Below are 18,735 nucleotides of genomic sequence, written 5' to 3'. Positions count from 1 at the left end.
TGTGCGGGGGACAGACAGACAGACAGACAGACAGACAGACAGCAAGCAAGCAAGCAAGCAAGCAAGCAAGCAAGAGCATGGTGCTGCCACCCAAACGCCCCACAGCCCTGCACCCCGGTCATAGAACCATAGAATCAGTTGGAAGAGACCATGAAAATCATGGGGTGCAACCGTAACCCAACTCTGGCACTAAACCGTGTCCCTAAGAGCCTCATCTCTGCGACTGTTAAACCTCTGCAGGGATGGTCCCCACACCCCAGCGCCACGTCCACGACAGGTCCTGGCCAAGGCTGGAGCCCCAGTGGCCCCACAGAGGTGGCCCCGCTGCCTCCAGGAGGAAACACGGCTGCTGCTTTTGAGTCAGAAACCAAAAAAAGGGGAAGCGAAAGGGTGGAGCTGGCTGGCCCTGTCCTTCCTCCCTGCGCCGCCGACCCCGCCGTGCCGCCCTGCGTCCCACCGGCACAGCCGCCCCGGCCCACGGCTGGGCCGCTCGGGGGGCAGCGGGCGCAGCGGGACCCCGGCTGGCCGGAGCGGCGGGAGGGCTGGTGAGTGCGCCGGGAGGCCCAGGGGAGCTGTGTCAGCACCGCGTGGCGTGGGGAGAGGTGCGGCGGGGAGCACGAGGGTGGCGGTGCCCTGGGCGCCGCTGTGGCCCTGGTAGCATCACTGGCGGGGAGGCGCGGCAGCAGGAGGCGGGAGCCGCCATGCGGCACCGGCCTGTGGCATCGCACCTCTGCTCGCCTCCTCGGCGGTGCTGGGGGCGGCAGAGCCACCCCGGGCACAGGCCACACGCTGCGGGTGAGCCGGGCTGGCGGGGCTCAGCCGTGTCCTGCGGCCCAGCAGCTCCGAGCAGGCAGCATCTGAGCGGCGGTGGGACGGCCGCTATGGGGCTGCAGTGCCAGGGGCCATGGGGGAGCAGCAGAGCAGGCCAGTGGGGTGGTGTGGGGGAGACGGGTGCACTGGAGCAGGGGGTCAGGGTGGTGTGTGGGTGCCTGGAACCCCAGGGTGCTCCAGGGCAGGGTTAAGGGTGCTGACAGGTGCCTTTGACCACTCTTTGCTCGTGCTTTTTGCAGTGGGGGCTGCTGGGGTGCAGCTCTGGGTTTGTTCCCAAATCTCTCTCACGTGGGAGATTCCCTCCTCTGTCCCCGCACCGTTCATTTTTGTCACTCACTAGGCTGAAGCACAAAAGCTGTGGAGTTTGTCATTCACAGACACCCCATTGCCCTTCCTGCCCATCAACCGGTGGTGGCAGGCAGGGAGGTGACCCGGCACTGTGGTGGGGCACAGTGTCCGGGGGCACAGGGCCAGCGGTGTGTGCCAGGCCCGGCGGTGGCAGAGCGGGAGGTGTGACAGTGGCAGGAAGTCACAGCAGCTGGGGGGGGACACACAGAACATGCTTCCACCCACCCACTTGCCACCTCTGCTGTCCCAGTGCAGCAGTGATGTCTGGCTGTGGGGGTGAGTCCGCTGGGGCACCCACCACCCCAAAGCACAGGCAGGGAGTGAGTGGCGCTGGTGGCAGGGAGAGGGAGGCTGTGCCATGCTGGCAGTGCTGGGGACAGAGTGGTGTGACATGCTGGAGCAGAACAGCCCTCTGAGATACTCACCGTCTTTTCCTCTCTGGTGACACCATCCCAGAGGACACAGCGAGGACAGAACCCATCTGCCTGGCACTGCTGGCGGTGACCCAGCTGCTGCGACTCAAGGTAAAGTTCTGTGGACCCAGCACTGCAGATGGGGGGAGCCCAGGGCCGCGCTGCGCAGCCCCTGTGTCTGTGCTGGGGGAGCAGTGGGAGCCCTCCTGCTCTTGCGACACTGGCAGCCACATTTCATAGGTAGGGAAACTGAGGCACAGGGCTGCAGGAGATGCTAAAGTTGTTCTGGGCTCGCCTACCACCCCACCAGCCGTCAGGTCAGTGGCCACCCCAGCCACCTGCTGTGTCCCCAGCAGGGACCCCAGTTCCCTCCTCCCCAGGGCTGGATCAGCAAGGGGAGGTTGCTGCTTTTTCTAAAAGACTCCAACAACTCCTTTTTTTAAGTTGTTTTTTGTTTTGTTTTGTTTTTTTTTTAACCATCCAAACAAGCTGGAAAATCTTGAGCCATGAGGGTCCACAAGGGGATGGAAGCGGGGGACCCTGGGAGGGAGAACCCTGCTTGTCCCCAGCCTCTCTGGCTACAGGCACTGCAGTGGAGCAGGGTCAGCATTGCAGCAGCAGGATCTGCGCTGGGATGGTCTGGGCATTGCCAGCAGATGGGGGGACGCCCCTGCTCCTGCCCCCAGGCTGCAGCATGCCCTGGAGAGAGGCACAGCAGGTGGGACCAGCTCCTGCCATCTTTGGTCCCCACCTAGTCCATCACGAGTGACTCCCGTGTGAGGGGAGTGGATGTGCTGCCGGGTTGGGTAATGGGGACTCGACCCCTGACTCTGGGCCACCTCTGAGCCTTCCCTGGAGGAAACAGTCTGTGGGCTGGAAGGGAGGGAAACAACTTCTCCCAGGTTGCTCTCCAAAGCTGTGTTTTAGGAGAAAAAAAGGAACAAGGCGGAGGTGAAGGGGGAGCAGGGTATGTAGGTGGTCAGAGCAGGAGAAATGCAAGAGGGTTCCAGGGGTTCACAGTTCAGCAGTGGCTCCACATAGCTCATCAGCTCCTCGTTAGGTCCAGGCTGGAGCTGGGTGTTGGTCACAGCCCCCCGAAAAGCCCCCAGCTCCAGCCGTGTGGCTCTGTGGGTGCTGGAACTGTCTGGGTACAGCTTGGAGGGGCACAGGGCACAATTGAGGGGCTGCTCCAAGAGATGGGCCAGGAGGGATTTCCATCCTCGGGAAGACAGGGCAGCAGTGGGATGTGGGGCTCTCATCCAAGCCCTTTCCTGCCCAAAACGTCCCTGGAGAGGCTCAAGAAGAGAGATTTGCTGGGGAGGGCTGGGGGAGGATTTAACCCCTATGATTGCAGCCCTGCTCACAGGGGCGGAAGCGGGTTCAGCATCACCCCAGCACTCCGGCAGGCTCCATGGGTGTAGAGGGGAAGGATGACTTCAGGGCTGCTCCATGTTCATGTGGTGCCAGGACCTACCCACAACTTTTTAGGGACTGGTGTCCTGTGGCCATCCTTGCACACTGCCAACTCTGTGTCCCCGGCACGAAGCGCCTGCGGTGGGGCAGGAGGAAACGGCCCCCACACACAAACACATGCACCATGTTGAAGGGGAGGAGGGAGCCTGCTGGGTGTCACTGCTCCTGCTCTGTGCTCCTCCCCGGGGCTACACTTCTCACAGCCTCCCTGGCTCCTGCTTTCTTCAGCAGTCTGCGTCTGTCTGTCCGTCTGCACACTCAGGGGAACCCTCCAGCCTCTGGGTGGAGCTGAAGCTGTCAGGGTGGTGGCTTGGTCTGCAGTCTGGTGTCAGAGAGGGGATGGGAGAGAGAGGTTGCATCACAAATAGCCCACATTGACCTGCCCACACACCTCTGCAGCTGATTTCCCCCGAGGGTGTCCCAGCCCCCCTGGCTGCCCCTCCAGCACTGGGACGGTTTTTGGCTGAACAAGCGCCGTGTCAGTGTTGTTCTGCCTTCAGCAACCCAGTGAGCACGGTGCAGAGGAGGCCAGGGGGACCGACATGGCCAGTGTCATCCTGGAGAGCATCTTCTTGAAGCGTTCGCAGCAGAAGAAGAAAACATCTCCCCTCAACTTCAAGAAGCGGCTGTTCCTGTTGACGGAGAGCAAGCTGTCCTACTACGAGTATGACTTTGAGCGGGGGGTGAGTTGGCGGCCACAGGGGCTGTGGCATGGCAGTGTCCATGGGTCACCAGCTGTCCGTCGCCAGCACCCAGCCCAAGGGGCAGCTGGATGGGGACAGTGCGTGGCTTGAGTCTCCCTGCGTCTCCTTGGCGATTGTTCTAACCAACCCCACCTCCTGCAGCGCCGGGGCAGTAAGAAGGGCTCAGTGGACATCGAGAAGATCACCTGTGTGGAGACGGTGGTGCCTGAAAACAACCCTCCTCCCGAGCGGCAGGTCCCGGTGAGGAAGGTCTTGGGGTCCCTGGTTGTGCCCCCCTGTCCCCCCGCTGGGAAGCAGGGACAGTTCCCCTGCCCTGGGGTGGTGGGAGTGGGGACAGCCCTGCTTGGCACGGGGGCTCTGCACCCACAGCCTGCATCATGCCGGGGTCCAGCTTGATGCAGGACAGGGGAGCAGGGGTACACCAAATGCTAAGGGTCCCAGCGCAGATGCCAGTAGCCAAGCAGCAGGATGCCAGCATCTGTCTCTGCCTCTCTGTTCCAGAGGAAAGGAGAGGATTACAACACGGAGCAGATCTCAATCATCGAACGGTTCCCCTACCCCTTCCAGGTGAGTCCTCACTACACCCGTTTGCTGGTCCGCTCTGCCTTGGTGCGGGGTGCTGGGAGGGGACAACACAGGGACCTGGGACAAAATATGGCATCAGTACCTCAGTGCCAGGTATCACTCAGCCATTTGGGGACACTTAGCTGCTGTCCACACTGCATGGGGCAAGCAGGTGAGCCTCTGGGCAAGAAACTGGGCAGCTCTATTTAAGGGGGCTGCTTAGATGGAAACCTGCTTCTGAGCTCTGTCCTGCTCCTTTCCATCCCCTGGCCATCCAGCCCTGAAGGGCTGCTGGCTGCCCGCTCAGCCCCTAACCCAGCTGCCTGCCCCTGCTGGCACCCAGCACAGCCCCCCACACACCGAAAGTCAGAGAAGGAAGTGGAAAGTCTCTGGGGAGGGGTCTTATTTATAACCTCTCCGTCACGGTCCTGCGAGCGCCATGCGGTGCCAGCACACGCTGGCATGGCTTGTGCTCTGCACCGGCTGCTCAGGGTGGCCACAAGCTTCAGCTCCCCCATCCTCCCCGGGAGCCCCCCGGCCAGCGCTCTGAGGTGTGTGGTCCTGCAGGTGGTGTATGACGAAGGGCCCCTGTATGTCTTCTCCCCGACAGAGGAGTTGCGCAAACGCTGGATCCATCAGCTGAAAAGCGGTGAGTTTGGGGGCTCTGCAGCTCCCTCAGAAAGCAAACACAAGCAATTGGCTGTGCGTGTGGCCATGACCCAGACCACTGTGTTTCCGGGGGCTCGCTATCTCGTGGTTACGTTATCTCATTTCTACAGAAGAGCGAGTGCTGATCAGAAACTTCTCCTGTGACAAGTGTACTCGTAAGGCCATGTTCTACATTCACCCTTCCTTGTGACACCAGCCACTCCTGCCCAGGGGAGGTGGTCACTCACCTCTGTCACCCTCTGACATCTGCAGTGCTGCAGCCACCTCAGCTGAGGCTTCTTGCCCTCTCATAAGCCTGCTCCAAATTAGCTCAAGCAGGCTCAGAAGTTATTGAGGGCAAGAGGAAATGGCAGATGTGGCCACGCAGCTGTACTAGTGCGCAAGGCGAGGGCAGAGCACCCAGTGCTTTAGGAAATGTAGACAGAAAGCCTGCTGTAAGCCAGGGAGCATCTCTCCCAACCCACCCGGAGCCAACGCTCAGCTGTGTGGGTGCTGAGAGCGTGTTGCAGCAGCACTGCGCAGAGGGGCTGTGGTACTTGCAGTTGGCCAAAATCTGCTGGAGCTGCCCATACGTGTCTCTTGGTGCGTGTGTGTCTTTCTGTGGCTTTGTGCTGGTGGGGTGAGATTAGCTGCTCAAATTGACACAGGGAAGTTTGCCTTAGCGAAGCGGAAGCAGAGTGGGCTGATAACGAGGAAGTCGGTTATTTCACGAGAGCCCCATTGCTCTACCCCGGCAGGCAACCAGCCCTTGCCCCCTTCCCTGCTACTGGAAGGGAGTTGCTGCGGCAGCTGGAGCCGGTGGAAAATCCTCAGGGGAAAGGGGAGAGAAAGTGCTGGCCTCTTGCTGCCGGCATGCCCTCATCCTGCATCACCAGCAAGGGGGCTCTTGGCAGCCCGCGGAGCTGCTGTGGACCAGCACTGTGCTGCGGGGGTGTTCCAGCACATCCCGTTGTCCCTTAGCATGGGGACAAGTATGAGGTCAGTGCTCATCTGGCAAGGGAACAGTGTCCTGGCAAGGGAACAGAGTCCTAGCAAAGGAACAGTGTCCCAGCAAATGAACTCTCTGAGCAGGCAGGGGATGGTAGCAGTGCCCTGCTCTCCCCACGGACAAGCCAGCACAGCACTGGCCTCCCTCCCCACTTCTATATAAAGGGTTCACAAGGGCTGTGAACGGTGGTTCTCAGCAGCCTGGGGGATGCTGGATGTTTCGGCTGGCAGGAGGGCCGGTCACGGCAGGACCTGGCCCTCCAAGCATGTTCGTGTCCCTTTGCAGAGCTGCTGAATAGCTTTGATCAAATCAGAGGAAAGACCTGGCCCTCCCCGAACTGAGGGTTTGGTAGCACAGGGTTTGCACAGCCACAGCACTGAAACACGAGCCATGAGCTGAGGGAAACCCGAGCAGACGGGCCGCATGCCACTGTCTATCAGTAGCACAGCAGAGGGTGAAGTGATTTAATGGGGCTGATCATCTGCATTTAGGGAGCAGAGAGCTCTACGCAGCGGGCTGGGGACACAGCCCTGGGTCACACACATCTCCCTTCCTCTGCCACAGTGATCCGGTACAACAGTGACCTGGTACAGAAGTATCACCCCTGCTTCTGGATCGACGGACAGTATCTGTGCTGCTCCCAGACAGCCAAGAACGCCATGGGCTGCAAGATCCTGGAGAGCAGGAACGGCAGTAAGACACCGGGCACCCTCCCCTCGCCCTGTCCCCAGCTCCTTGGGACCACTGCAGCGTGACACCAGGGATTTCTTCTCACCTTAGGCTTCTTTCTGTTCTGAAGGTTTAAAAGCTGGGCGATCACATCGCAAGACAAAGAAGCCACTTCCCCCTACTCCTGAGGAGGACCAGGTAGGGGCCAGCGTCAGCATGTGGGTTTGCTCCAAGGTGTTTAAGGAAAGGTCCGCCTGGGAAAAGCCAACATGTGCAATGACTGACAGGCGGTTGCTCAGAGATGGACAGGCCAGGGCTCTGCTCTGCAGAGGGGTGTCAAGATGGTGTCTTAAGGGAGAAGGAACTTGAGTCAGTGGACAGAGCCCAAAGGCCTGGAGGAAAGTCAAATGATCTCACTCCTGAGGTTCCCCAGGGGAAGCTGGGAGGATAGAGAAGCCCTGATATAGAATGGAGGAGTCACGGGTTAAGCAAAAAGGCAGAGAGAAAACACTTATATTTTGTGAGGATGGGTCTCCAAGGAGGAAAGGTTGCACTAAAAAGCGTGGGGTGGGGGATTGGTCTCCTGATGGGCATACATATGGGAGCTGAGATGGCCTGGCCTGAGCCCACTGCGCTGCCAGGCCTGGGAAGGGTCTCACCTGGGGAATAGTGTGTCTGCCGGCCTCACGGTGTCCCACGCTCTCCCACCCTTGGGGGAAGATGGTGATGAAGCCCCTGCCCCCTGAGCCAGCCCCCAGCACAGCAGGCGAGGTGAAGAAGGTGGTGGCCCTCTACAACTACCAGCCGATGAATGCGCAGGACCTGCAGCTGCAGAAGGGTGAGGAGTACTTCATCCTGGAGGAAAGCCACCTGCCCTGGTGGAAAGCCCGTGACAAGAACGGGTAAGAGCTCCCACTGCCCACGGCACTCGCCCCACAGTGGTGTCCTCTCCTGGTGCCAGGGCACTGGTGGGCAAACACACCTCCTCAGCATGGCGGGGCTGAGGAAGGCTGCCTGCCTGGGGGCTCCTGCCTGGGATGGCACATGAGGAGGGTGAGGAAGACTGAATCAAGCTGTGGTATCAGTCCTCCTCAAGCAGAAAGAGAAATGGGTTTGCGTCAAGCTTTTTGAGCCCATTTCTACTCGCCGTTCTGGGACAGGAACCTGCTTTCCTCTTGGACTCCTCCATCAGTGTGTGACCAGCCCCTTTTCTCCTGCAGGAGGGAAGGATACATCCCCAGCAACTACGTCACTGAAACTAGCAATTCCCTGGAGATCTTTGAGTGAGTAAGAGAAGGTGCAGGGATGTGGCAAGTTCCACTTGGTTGGATACTTTTTACATTGAGTTCTGTTAACCAGCCCAGCCTGACTGGGTCAGTCTCCCTCTTGCACACCCTTCAAGAGCCTCCAGCCTCACGACAGCCATCCCTGCCCTGCTCCCTGCACCGCCTGTGCTGGCTGGGCCAAGGTCAGACCAGGCTGGGGACAGCAGTGGCTGCAGTGATCTCCCTGACGGCTGTGTCCCTGTTCCAGGTGGTACTCAAAGAACATCACTCGGAGCCAAGCGGAGCAACTGCTGAAACAGGAGGCAAGTGTTGACTCCTGAGAATGGGTCCTTTCTACACACCAGCCCTCCATTGTGTCCAGAATGGGACCAACCCTGGCTTGTGCTTGGAGGGGAGTGTCACCTCAACAGCCCCAGGGACCATCTCTATCCCAATGTGACCTCCTCCTGGCAGCCACTTCAGGAGGTGGCCTCCAGGCAGGGACTGGCAATAGGACTCCTCTGACCTAACACACCATCTCCAGCCGTGATTTTCATTCACTTTAAGTCTTGCCTGTGACAGTCTCCTCTCCCCTTTCTGTTCTAGGGGAAGGAAGGGGGCTTCATCGTCCGAGACTCCACCAGCAAGACAGGGAAATACACTGTCTCTGTCTATGCCAAGTCCTCTGTGTAAGTGGATCTAAGAACAGCTTGGTCCTAGCTCAGAGGGCGCCTCCAGGCACCCCTCACCTTCTGCCTGTCTCCCCATGCCACTGACCCCATGTACTGTTTCTCCAGAGACCCCCAAGGCATGATCCGCCATTACGTTGTATGCTGCACCCCCCAGAATCAGTATTACCTGGCAGAAAAGCACCTCTTCAACACCATCCCAGAGCTCATCACGTACCATCAGCACAACTCTGCCGGTCAGTGTGGGGAGACAGAGCGAGGCCAGCAGTGTCTGCATTGACACGACAGCATCCTCACCTTTCTGCGCTGAAGGCAGGAGGCTTTGTGTTCCCTGCTGGAACGTGGTGTGGCAATCTACCTTATTGTGTTTCAGGGCTCATATCCCGATTGAAGTACCCTGTGTCTCAACACCGGAAAAATGCTCCTTCAACAGCTGGCCTGGGCTATGGTAAGCTGGCATGAACTACCTCATGGTTCCCTGGTTGCAGGGCCCATCTCTCCAGGGCTGAGATCCTGGCTGTCCTGTGGCAGCACAGCTCACAGCCTTCCCAGGAATCACTTCCCAACACTCACTGGCCCTCTGGTGACAGTACTGACCAAGAGGTGCCACAAGCTACTTAGTTCTCCATGCCGTGGAGGAACAGGTCTCAGATTTTGTGGATTTGTTGGGATGGTTTTCCGGGCAGCACATGCTCATGAGTTCTTCTTGGGCTCGCTAGATCAGACGATGGGGAGCACCCTGCAGGGAGGTCACCTGCACTCACATTACACTCGCACTCTCTGTCCTAGGGTCATGGGAGATTGACCCGAAGGATCTGACCTTCCTGAAGGAGCTGGGGACGGGGCAGTTTGGCGTGGTGAAGTATGGGAAATGGAGAGGCCAGTACGACGTTGCTATCAAGATGATCAGGGAGGGCTCCATGTCAGAGGATGAGTTTATCGACGAAGCCAAAGTCATGATGTAAGTGGTGCTCAGGCTGCAGGTGGGGGCTGGATACTCCTTGCCAGAATGGCTGTGCTCCTGGGTGGTGTGGAGGAAACAGTCTCAGGCACCCACACACTCTGCAAAATGCATCTGAGAAGCTACTGCCTTTGTGCTGATTCCCCCATGAGCTTTTCCACCATTAGCTGGGCCAGGAGCACCTTCCCTTTCCAAACTCTCATTATTCACAGATGCTTCTTCTGCTGCTTGGCCTTCTAGATGCTCAGAACTGCCCTTCTTGTCCCCAACACAGGAACCTCTCTCACGAGAAGCTGGTGCAGCTCTATGGCGTCTGTACCAGGCAGCGTCCTATCTTCATTATCACCGAGTACATGGCCAATGGTTGCCTCCTGAACTTCCTGAGGGAAACTCGGCGGCGGTTCCAACCCGCTGAGCTGCTGGAGATGTGCAAGGATGTCTGTGAAGCTATGGAGTACCTGGAATCCAATCAATTCCTTCACCGAGACCTGGTAGGGCTGTGGCTGACGGACACGTCTCCAGCTCAGCAATAGCCACAGCATGTCCTAGACAGAGTCCATCTAGTTCATCAACATGAGGAGAGGCAGCTCTAAAGCCTTCTCTGCAGAACATCCCTCCAAGCTTCCCTGCCCACCTGAGCATGGGTGGGATGCTCTGAAGTCACAGCTCTGCAGTGAGTTAGCAGAGATTGCAGAAAGGGCAGGAGCGGGTTGTTTTCCAGGGCACAGGAAGTGCACACGTGGCTCGGGCAGGGTTTGTGTTAGGCAGCGCAGGCACTGTCACTGGCTCAGACATGGAAAGGGACCTCTTGACACCCATGGAAAGCTGCGCCTGCAGTTTATGAGGCCTTGGGCTGGCATTGCCAGCTCACAGTCCTGCTCGGTGCCATTCCTGATCTCCTACTGCTCTGTTCAGACTAAATCCCGCCAGGGAAGTCCCCCTCCATAGATAAACAGGTTGGAAGTCCTCCTCCATAGATAAACAGGTTGGAAGTCCTCCTCCATAGATAAACAGGTTGGAAGTCCTCCTCCATAGATAAACAGGTTGCCTGGAGGCCTCTCTCAGTCTTTGCTGAGTACTTTGTAGTTTGCCCCAATCTGGGTGAACCTGCAAGACAAAGTGAGGCAAAGTGTTAAGCAGGAGGGATGAGATGGAATTCCAGATGGTACAAGCAGATAGGAGCGGCAGGAGCAAGTAGGAGTGACTGCCTCCACCTCTCCATCCACAGGCTGCTCGCAACTGTTTGGTGAACGACCAAGGAATTGTGAAAGTATCAGATTTTGGCCTTTCCAGGTCTGGTAGATATGCCTGTGTCACCTTCTGTCCCAATGCCCCATTTCTTCCTTCAGTCTCTTCTGCACTTTAGTTTTTCTCCCTACTGTCCTCCAGCCCTGCTTTTCCTCCGTCTTCTGTGTTTCTGCTTCATGTACCTGGCTCAACCTTCTGCCTCTCCACTTTCCACCATCCCTTTCTTACTGTGCCTGTCCCTTTCCCCCCTTTTTGCTTCTCCTGGCTGCAGGTTTCTCTCCACATCCCATTTTTGACGTGTTTCTGCATCACGCTATCCCTTCCCCAATCTTGACTAACATATACTTGTCTGTCTGTTGAAACCCATGCTGAGCGCAACCTCTGGTAACTCTGAGAGGTGTCAGTTCCTTTGGGGCTGTGTCAGTTGCATGGAGGAGTGAAATGTGAAATCCAAGACGGGCACCCTGATCCATTTATCTGCTGCAGGTACGTTCTAGATGATGAATATACAAGCTCCATGGGGTCAAAGTTTCCAGTGCGGTGGTCTCCCCCTGAAGTGCTTCTGTACAGCAAGTTCAGCAGCAAGTCTGACGTCTGGGCTTTTGGTAAGAGCGTGGTGTTAGTGACTCAGAGGTTGGGAAGAGCCGGTGCCCCGGCAGCAGTGAGTGCTTCTGCAAACCAGCTTCAGGCGCAGGTGCTCCCACGCCACGAGCTGTCCCTGCCATTTCCCCTAACAGGCGTTCTGATGTGGGAAGTTTACTCCCTGGGAAAGATGCCTTATGAGAGGTTTAATAACAGCGAGACAACAGAGCATGTCATCCAAGGCCTGCGGCTGTACCGGCCGCAGCAGGCGTCGGAGCGGGTCTACGCCATCATGTACAGCTGCTGGCATGAGGTGAGTGCCCCTGGCCCTCGGTGATCGCCCCCGGCTGCCGCGGCGGGGCTGGCCCGGCTCTGCGGCTCCGGGGCGGCCGGCAGGCTCGGGCACAGCTCCCCCTTCTCTCGCACGGCAGAAGGCCGAGGAGCGCCCCAGCTTCACCGCACTGCTGGGCAGCATCCTGGACATCACGGACGAGGAGCCCTGACCCCTGCCCGGTGCTGCTGGCGCGTACTACGGGGCTGGTGCCGCCCCACCGTCGGACCTGCGCACCGGACGGTGCCTCAGCACCGCTGCCACGGACACGGCCCCGGCCACCTCTGGGCGATCAGCCGCCTGCGGGCCCCTCGCAGCCAAGGACAGAGGCGGGGACCCCGAGGGTGCCGGTTGGCCCCGCAGGCGGCGGCGCGCCGGACCCGAGCGCAATAAACGGTTCCGCAGCCCGAGGCGTCCGTTGCTCCGCCGCGCCGGCAGGGGGCGCGCTGGCGGGCGGGCGAGCATGCGCGGTTGCGCGCGGAAGGGGCGGGCGCGGCGCGGCACGTGAAGGTCGTGGCGCGGCGGTGCCGGGGGCGGCGGTGGGAGCAGGACCCCGAGCGGGACCTGCGGCGGGATGGACGCGGCGTCCGGCGCCGGGATGGGCGGCGCCGACCCGCAGCTGCAGCGCTTCATTGAGGTGGAGACGCAGAAGCAGCGGTTCCAGCAGCTGGTGCACCAGATGACCGAGCTCTGCTGGGTACGGGCGGGCGGCGGGGCCGGGCCGCTGGTGACCGGGGCGGGAGGAGGGTTCGCGGTGCGGGGTGGGCGGGAAGCGGGGCCGGGCTGCCGCGCTGACCCTTGTCCCCAGGGGGAGGAGGGAGATGAGGGCAAAATGGATCCGCCGTGGGAGCAGCCCCAGCCCCGCTGAGCCTTGGGGGACACCCGGGGAACGGGACGGGAAGAGCCCCGGGGAACGGGACGGGAAGAGCTCCGGGGAGGGGGGGTCTAGCCGCACCCGGGAGGATGCGGTTCCCGAGGGGCCGGTGTGCCCGAGGGTGGAGAAGCCCGTGAGAGACGACCCTTGTACATGGGGGGTGTCGGGACGCGGTGCCCCCGGGACCAACGGCCCCCACTGTGTGCAGGAGAAGTGCATGGACAAGCCGGGGCCGAAGCTGGACAGCCGGGCCGAGACGTGCTTCATGAACTGCGTGGAGCGCTTCATCGACACCAGCCAGTTCATCCTGAACCGGCTGGAGCAGACGCAGAAGTCCAAGTCGTCCTTCTCAGAGAGCCTGTCCGACTGAGCGGGACCCGCGCCCCGGGGGACGCCGGCCAGCCCCCGCCAGGCCGGGCCCTCCGCCGCGCCGGCTCCCGGTCGCTCTGCTGCCCGAGTGAGCCGGGATCAGCTCTGCGGTTTAGGATTTGTTAAAATGCCAGTCTTGGGGAAGTTGCAGCCAGATGAGAGTCCACGACGGAGCCACGGTTGCTCCTCCTCGGGGTGACACACCGCCCTCGGCCCCACAGCTCAGCAGCCGTCGTTGTGCTGGGACTCCAGGGCCACCGGTGCTAAGCAGAGAGCGTTTGGAGCGCGCCTGCTCGGCTCTCAGGGTGCTCCTGGCGCCGATGCAAATCGCAGCTCTGGGCAAGTGACCGGTGCTGCACAAAACAAACCCTGCGTGGGGACGCTAACGAGCTCCGCAGGCACCGACACTGCGCAGCCCAGTAAAGGTACCGGTGGTGCGAACAGCGTGTTGGGCACACGGATCATCCCAGGTGGTGTCACTGCTGGAAAACACTTTCAGGCTTCCATAGGTATATGGTCAAATGATAAGATTTTCAGATCGCAGCACGACTCTGTCAATACTGACTCGCTCCATTAACTGCTTTCCCCGGTCAACATAATAAATAGCAACTGGGTCAATTTTTAACATGAGATTCTCCTTTGTTCAGGCAGATGACCACTGAAAACTGAAAATCTGGCCTTCTTGTCCACCCCCTCCTACCCGCTGATCCTGTTTATTGCAAAATTAGTAGGGAGGGGGCATAATTGTCTTCTGGCTAGAAAGTCTGCTCTGAATTCTGATTTGTTGCTCAATTAATTTGATCCCATGAATCAAATTTGTTTCTGGGAGAGCCTGTGGCCTTTCCTCCTCTTCCCCAAAGGGTTAACAGCTCCCGCTGTCCTCTAAAGGAATAGTTTCTTTAGAGAAACCAAATGTAGGAAATAAGTAACCAGCTACTTTGTAGCCGCAGGTACTTTAGGTGTGGAGGTCACTGTGGCTGTGTCTGCTGCACCTCTGCCCCCAGGACACAGAGAGGAGCTTCTAACGGGAAAAGCCAGCTCCTGGTCTGCCCTCTGGAAGGGCAGCGCGGCGTTTCAGCAGCGTTTGGTACAGCAGGGCTCTGGGAAGCTCCGGTCCAGCAGTTCTGCACGTGTGCGTTTGCTGTGGGTGGCTGGATGGGGCCTGGGAGCTCCCAATGTGGGGGGCTTGTGGCCAGCAGCCTCCTGGGAACAAATGCAGGGTGCGTTCAACAGCCACGCAGATCTAAACCCGTGTAAGCTGTCTAGTAATCTTTCAGAAACTTGGCGTGATAGCTGAGGAGCCCTAGGCCTCCCCTGTTCCCACAGGCAGCGATTCCCTCTCCTGTTCCCATCTTGAGCTTCCCTCGGGTATCCAGGTTCTTCTGCCCCTGTGATCCCTCACACCTCAGCGCTGGCCCAGCTCTGGGCACAGATGTATCACCAGCCACTGGTAATGCAACAAATCGGTTTCAATACAGGTGCTTCATCAGCCTGCACAGCAGACACTGCGGGAAGAGGTCGGTCCCTCTGTAAGAGCCACAGAAACACACGGCAGCACCACTGAAGTTTTCTGGTTTGGGCTGTATTCTGTTATTGGATGCGCAACTGTAAATAAATTCTAGCAGAGTGAGCAAAACAAGTGCTTGACAGAGGGATTTTTAAATTAATATTCTGGGTATGTCATCTTTAAAGCCGGACATCCATCTTCCCTCCATGTAACCTTAGCAGCACGGTAGATTATTTTGTAACTGTTAGTTTTCTAAGTATATTTAAAAACAAATGCTGAGAGGCCTGTCCAAATGCCTGTTCTTCACATTCGGTGAGGGTTGGCACCACGGTAGCGCTGCAGGCCTCTGCACAGCCAGCGCTGACGAAGGCTCCTCACTCAACAGTGAAGTGGCACCAGATCGCAGGAACTGGGCAGGCCCAGCGCTCCAGTGACAGGGACGGCAGCGTCCCGTGGCAGCGACAGGCCGCACATCTGCCTGGCGCAGGTAGACGGTAACTGCCAACTCCTGCCAGCGCAGCAGCAGCTGGCGGCAGCGGAGCACGTTCAGCCTGGCAGTGGGGCTGCTGAGCAGTGCGAGCACACAGCTCGCCGTGCAGGGGCTTCCTCACACGCTCCCACCTTCCTCCTCTGCGCTCTGAGAGCCTTGGTCCTCTGAGGACAGAGAGGCTGGTGCTGATGTGACTGGTGTCCGCCCGCGCTCCCCCGTGCGGGCTGCGGCTCCGCCTGCCTTGCTGCAGGAGCCGGGGCGCGAAGGGCATGTCCCTGCGGGCGGGCAGGAGGAGGATGCCGGACGCGATGGTGGGGAAGCTGGTGGTGGTGGTGTCCAGCGCCACGTGCTGCTGCTCCTTGAAGAGGGTGGCAGAGCACATCATGACTGCTGGGCTGAACAGCACGAAGTAAACGGGCATGGCCGCAGGTGTGTTGAAGATGTCCAGGGCTTTGTTCAGTCTGGATGCTGATGCAGATCACCAGGCACACGAGGAGCACCCAGCCCAGTGCTTCCTTCAGGACTGGCTTCCCAGGAAACAGTTCTTTCAGGGCAACCCCCAAGCTTTTTACACAGGACACTGAAAGCGAGCTGATGGTGGAGCAGACCAAAACATAAACCAGGACATCGCTCTGTCCGTAACGTGGTCCAGCCACAAAGATAAGCACAAGGGAGGTCACCAGGACGCACACAGCGAATACAATGAATCCTCGGGGAAAGCAGAATTAAAGAGCTCTATCAGAGAACAACAGCACCAGTGACATGTAACTGTACAGCAATTAGAGATGGAGGACAGGTGGGTAACTGCCCATTCAGTCTTTTTACTTCCACCTGTAGAGACTGGGGTTGGGGAGCAGAGTCGGTGTCCTGCCCGAGGGAAGCGGCAGAGACAAGCGCCGCTCCTTCCAGCGCTGGTTGCTGCACCGCCCACGAGTCCGCCTGTCGGGACACAGCTGCCTGTGCTGGAGGGGCTGGGGCACAGCTGGGTCCTACAGCACCAGTGAAGGTGGGGGGCTTGCTCACCAAGGGGGTGCACAGGATGCCCGGGAGGGTGGCAGAAGGTTCAGGAAGCTCTAGCTGGACTCTGCAGGCTGTGGTGGGTTAAAGAGGAAAGTGCCACATCACAGGAGTGCGAGGCCCTGCCAGAACGCTCCTTCTGATGAGCAGCAGCATCTACCTTGTTGCTCTGCGTTGTTCTCCCCGTGCTTCCTTCCTCCATCTGCTGTGGCTTCGTCTGCCATTCACACTATTACCCAAATCACGTCCTTGCTTCAGCGCAACCCACTGACTTGGGAGCGCCACCCAGACCCCTCTCTGCGAAGTGGGGTTCCCATCTGCTTTCTTCATCTGGGGTCAAGAGGACTTGACAGTCCCAAAAAGCCATTCTGAAGCTGACACGTCGCCCGTGTTTTGAGCTAGCTGATAAGGTGTAAATCCTCCAAGCACGTTTGACAGCGATCTTTCACATTTAGCACGTGGAAACCCACGTTTCCCACTGCAGAAGGCAACACACAAGCTCACCTTGACACAGGGGAATCTTTCTTCCACTGGTGCGCAGAACAAGAAACAGCTCAACTACCCTTTTAGTTCAGTCGTCCCAGTCCAGCCAAGTTGTACCCTACCTGCTACTGTCATTTCCAAGCCTAAATTTGACAGGACCTGTTTTATTTAAGTACCTGGATCTTTCAGCTTCTCTGCCATTGACTCCAGGCTGGAAACCTCTTCTTGCTGCGGAGCATGGATCACCATCACCGTGGGACCCGGGATACTGAGGATGCAGCCAGTCTTCCCATGAACATTCAGCTGCTCATTCAGGAAGGTGGAAGACAAAACTGCACTGAACCAACCAAACCAATTAGCCCAAGTGATGGTGTACCTGAGGGAAGAGATGGAGGAAGACAGAGCAACTGCTTTCACCGCTGAGAGTGGTAGATGACATAAGGGTGTTTCAGTGGCTGCTCACCTGCTGTGCGGGACCTGCACCAGAGCTGCCACCGGCACCGTGGGGACACAACCACAGCGGGTCGATGTAGGAGGCCCTGGGCAGGTTTGCTGTTGAATGGTGCATCACAGGGAAAAGCAAGGAAGCGTTGCAAGGAAAGGTGGTGGAACACAGGAGCTTGAGGAGCAGCAGCTGTGGTGGTCAGACGCCCAGGGGCAGAATTAATTGGAGTAATGAAAGCAAGTGGTAATTAGCTGAAGAGGATCTGTTACTTAAGCAGGAAGGCCTGAATGGTAGCAGGCTGGTTTCAGGGCTGTTCTGAATGTGTCTGTGCTGGAAGAGGACTGAGGCTGCAGCAGACAGGTGAGTTATGTTAGTATCTATCTATCTTATCTGTCTATGTATCTATGTCCCCCCCAAGCTCTGTGCTGATAGTTATGGGGTTTGGAAACCCTATGAACGCTCTGAGGACATCAGATTTTCCCTGCTCCTGGCTTGTTTATCATCATCACCCTTAAAGGTGAAAGTGGCAGCTGCGTGTTACAGATTCACAATGTTATCAGCGTTTAGAGTAATTTTCACGTTGTGTGGTTCCTTTGCCTGTTTCTCGGATGTGGCGGGGCTGATCACCGCGTTCCATCCCGTTTTCCTCTGGCCCCTTTCTGGGAAAAGGGTGTGTTTGAGCAGCAGGAGCGCTCATCCGTGCGGGCAGCTGGTTGGTGTGGTGTTGACCGGGGCTGTTCTGTGCGAGCAGCAGCAGGTGACAGTGCCGTCCTGGGTTAGTTTTGAAAGAACAGTAGCTGGTTTTCTTGTAATGCTTCTCTTTGAGTCATAAAGCTGCAGTTCATCATGATTTCTCCATCAGCAAAACGTAACTGTGGAACTCTCTGGTTTAGGGATAGTCACAGTCTCCACTCCATCCAGCGTCAGTGGAACGTACAGACTATATGTACCAGTGAGAGATGGCTGCTTGCTCACTAAAATGTGTTTCTGTTGTGCGTGTGGGTGGGATTTTTCTCTCTTATGGGTCCTTTTACAAAATCGTGTCTCATAAGCAAAGGTTTTGGCTCAAGAATGTTACCAGCATCTTGCCTTTTAATTATCTATGGGTGACCTATTGAAAGTGTCTTTGTACACAACAGATACAAAATCCAAAATACAATAGGCTGTAGTTTTTCCCACAGTTAGAAGGGCTGAATATCCATTTAGAATCTCAAGAGAGCCAGTGAACAGAGTCTGATAAGGGTTTTTTTTTTTCACACAACGCCAGGTTTTAATTTGCCTTTCTAGTGTGTTTTTTGTTGGCGTGAACAATATTTGGGCACCTTTCCTCTGCAAGGAAGGACTCTGCTTGTCAGTAAATGCTCGGAGTGGGCTGTATGTGGGTTAAAACACAGTCAGGCTGCCTTGTTAGCAGTTCAGCTCGGGTTGTGGGGTAGCTCCTTAGGAAGTCGCTGTCAGCACCCGTCCATTTGCAGCCCTCACAGCCATGGTTGTGGTGCTGCAAGAGCTCCGAACAGAGATTCAGGTTGTAAAAATAACAGGGAAAAAACCCCGCAAGGTGAGAGTTCCACTTTCACAGGAGAGGCAAATGTGTTCTGGAACCTCTCTGTGCTTCAGGAGGTAATTACTGTACAGGGGCGAGAATTGCGTTTTGAACACAGGGACCGAGTGGCCCTTGTTAAATGACCCTGATTAAATGTTATAAAAACAAGCCCATTGGGAAAGGTCGGGTTTGCTTAGACTGGAAAGACAGGAAGTAAAGTAGGGCAGACAGCTACAGGGAAGAGTGAGTGTTCTTCACCCTCGCTCCCGGGG

At 57.7% G+C, this 18,735-nt stretch overlaps 3 protein-coding genes across 6 annotated transcripts; 2 read left to right on the top strand and 1 right to left on the bottom strand.

The window, feature by feature from the left end:
* Window positions 1-431: 431 nt before the first annotated feature.
* On the top strand, window positions 432-12,145 carry BTK (Bruton tyrosine kinase). 4 transcript variants are annotated; one of them, XM_065077236.1, is made up of 20 exons: window positions 432-545; window positions 1,636-1,703; window positions 3,465-3,748; window positions 3,911-4,009; window positions 4,271-4,336; window positions 4,901-4,982; window positions 6,555-6,683; window positions 6,790-6,857; window positions 7,380-7,561; window positions 7,880-7,942; window positions 8,193-8,247; window positions 8,531-8,613; window positions 8,722-8,849; window positions 8,987-9,061; window positions 9,403-9,574; window positions 9,849-10,065; window positions 10,803-10,867; window positions 11,309-11,427; window positions 11,560-11,717; window positions 11,836-12,145. In XM_065077236.1, exons 3-20 carry the CDS (start codon window positions 3,608-3,610, stop codon window positions 11,905-11,907), a joined length of 1,974 nt encoding a protein of 657 aa, XP_064933308.1. In that variant the 5' UTR covers window positions 432-545; window positions 1,636-1,703; window positions 3,465-3,607; the 3' UTR covers window positions 11,908-12,145. The 4 variants fall into 4 exon arrangements, 3 of the variants coding, with proteins under 3 accessions (XP_064933308.1, XP_064933307.1, XP_064933309.1); XM_065077235.1 differs by having other exon boundaries at window positions 435-545; window positions 3,566-3,748; XM_065077237.1 differs by having other exon boundaries at window positions 503-545; window positions 3,549-3,748.
* Window positions 12,146-12,206: 61 nt separating this feature from the next.
* TIMM8A (translocase of inner mitochondrial membrane 8A) lies at window positions 12,207-13,603 on the top strand. The gene is made up of 2 exons (XM_065077270.1): window positions 12,207-12,432; window positions 12,818-13,603. Exons 1-2 carry the CDS (start codon window positions 12,310-12,312, stop codon window positions 12,977-12,979), a joined length of 285 nt encoding a protein of 94 aa, XP_064933342.1. The 5' UTR covers window positions 12,207-12,309; the 3' UTR covers window positions 12,980-13,603.
* Window positions 13,604-14,894: 1,291 nt separating this feature from the next.
* On the bottom strand, window positions 14,895-16,724 carry LOC135580692 (magnesium transporter NIPA2-like). Its single transcript, XM_065077465.1, is given in 5 exon segments — window positions 14,895-15,142; window positions 15,145-15,210; window positions 15,213-15,436; window positions 15,438-15,684; window positions 16,652-16,724. Coding segments are annotated over 5 exon segments (660 nt in total). The 3' UTR covers window positions 14,895-15,092.
* Between the last annotated feature and the right edge of the window lie 2,011 nt (window positions 16,725-18,735).

This window comes from Columba livia, chromosome 12, assembly GCF_036013475.1.
Source record: "Columba livia isolate bColLiv1 breed racing homer chromosome 12, bColLiv1.pat.W.v2, whole genome shotgun sequence".
NCBI lineage: Eukaryota > Metazoa > Chordata > Aves > Columbiformes > Columbidae > Columba > Columba livia.
Note: the sequence above shows the minus strand (reverse complement) of the source record. Positions and strands in the feature narration are given on the sequence as shown.

Excerpts from the sequence above, each read along its gene's own strand:
- BTK (XM_065077236.1), top strand. The coding sequence starts at position 3,608 with ATGGCCAGTGTCATCCTGGAGAGCATCTTCTTGAAGCGTTCGCAGCAG. Across the intron at positions 6,684-6,789 it reads CCTGGAGAGCAGGAACGGCA|GTTTAAAAGCTGGGCGATCA; the intron begins GTAAGACACCGG and ends TCTGTTCTGAAG. Across the intron at positions 9,575-9,848 it reads GACGAAGCCAAAGTCATGAT|GAACCTCTCTCACGAGAAGC; the intron begins GTAAGTGGTGCT and ends TCCCCAACACAG.
- TIMM8A (XM_065077270.1), top strand. The coding sequence starts at position 12,310 with ATGGACGCGGCGTCCGGCGCCGGGATGGGCGGCGCCGACCCGCAGCTG. Across the intron at positions 12,433-12,817 it reads AGATGACCGAGCTCTGCTGG|GAGAAGTGCATGGACAAGCC; the intron begins GTACGGGCGGGC and ends CACTGTGTGCAG.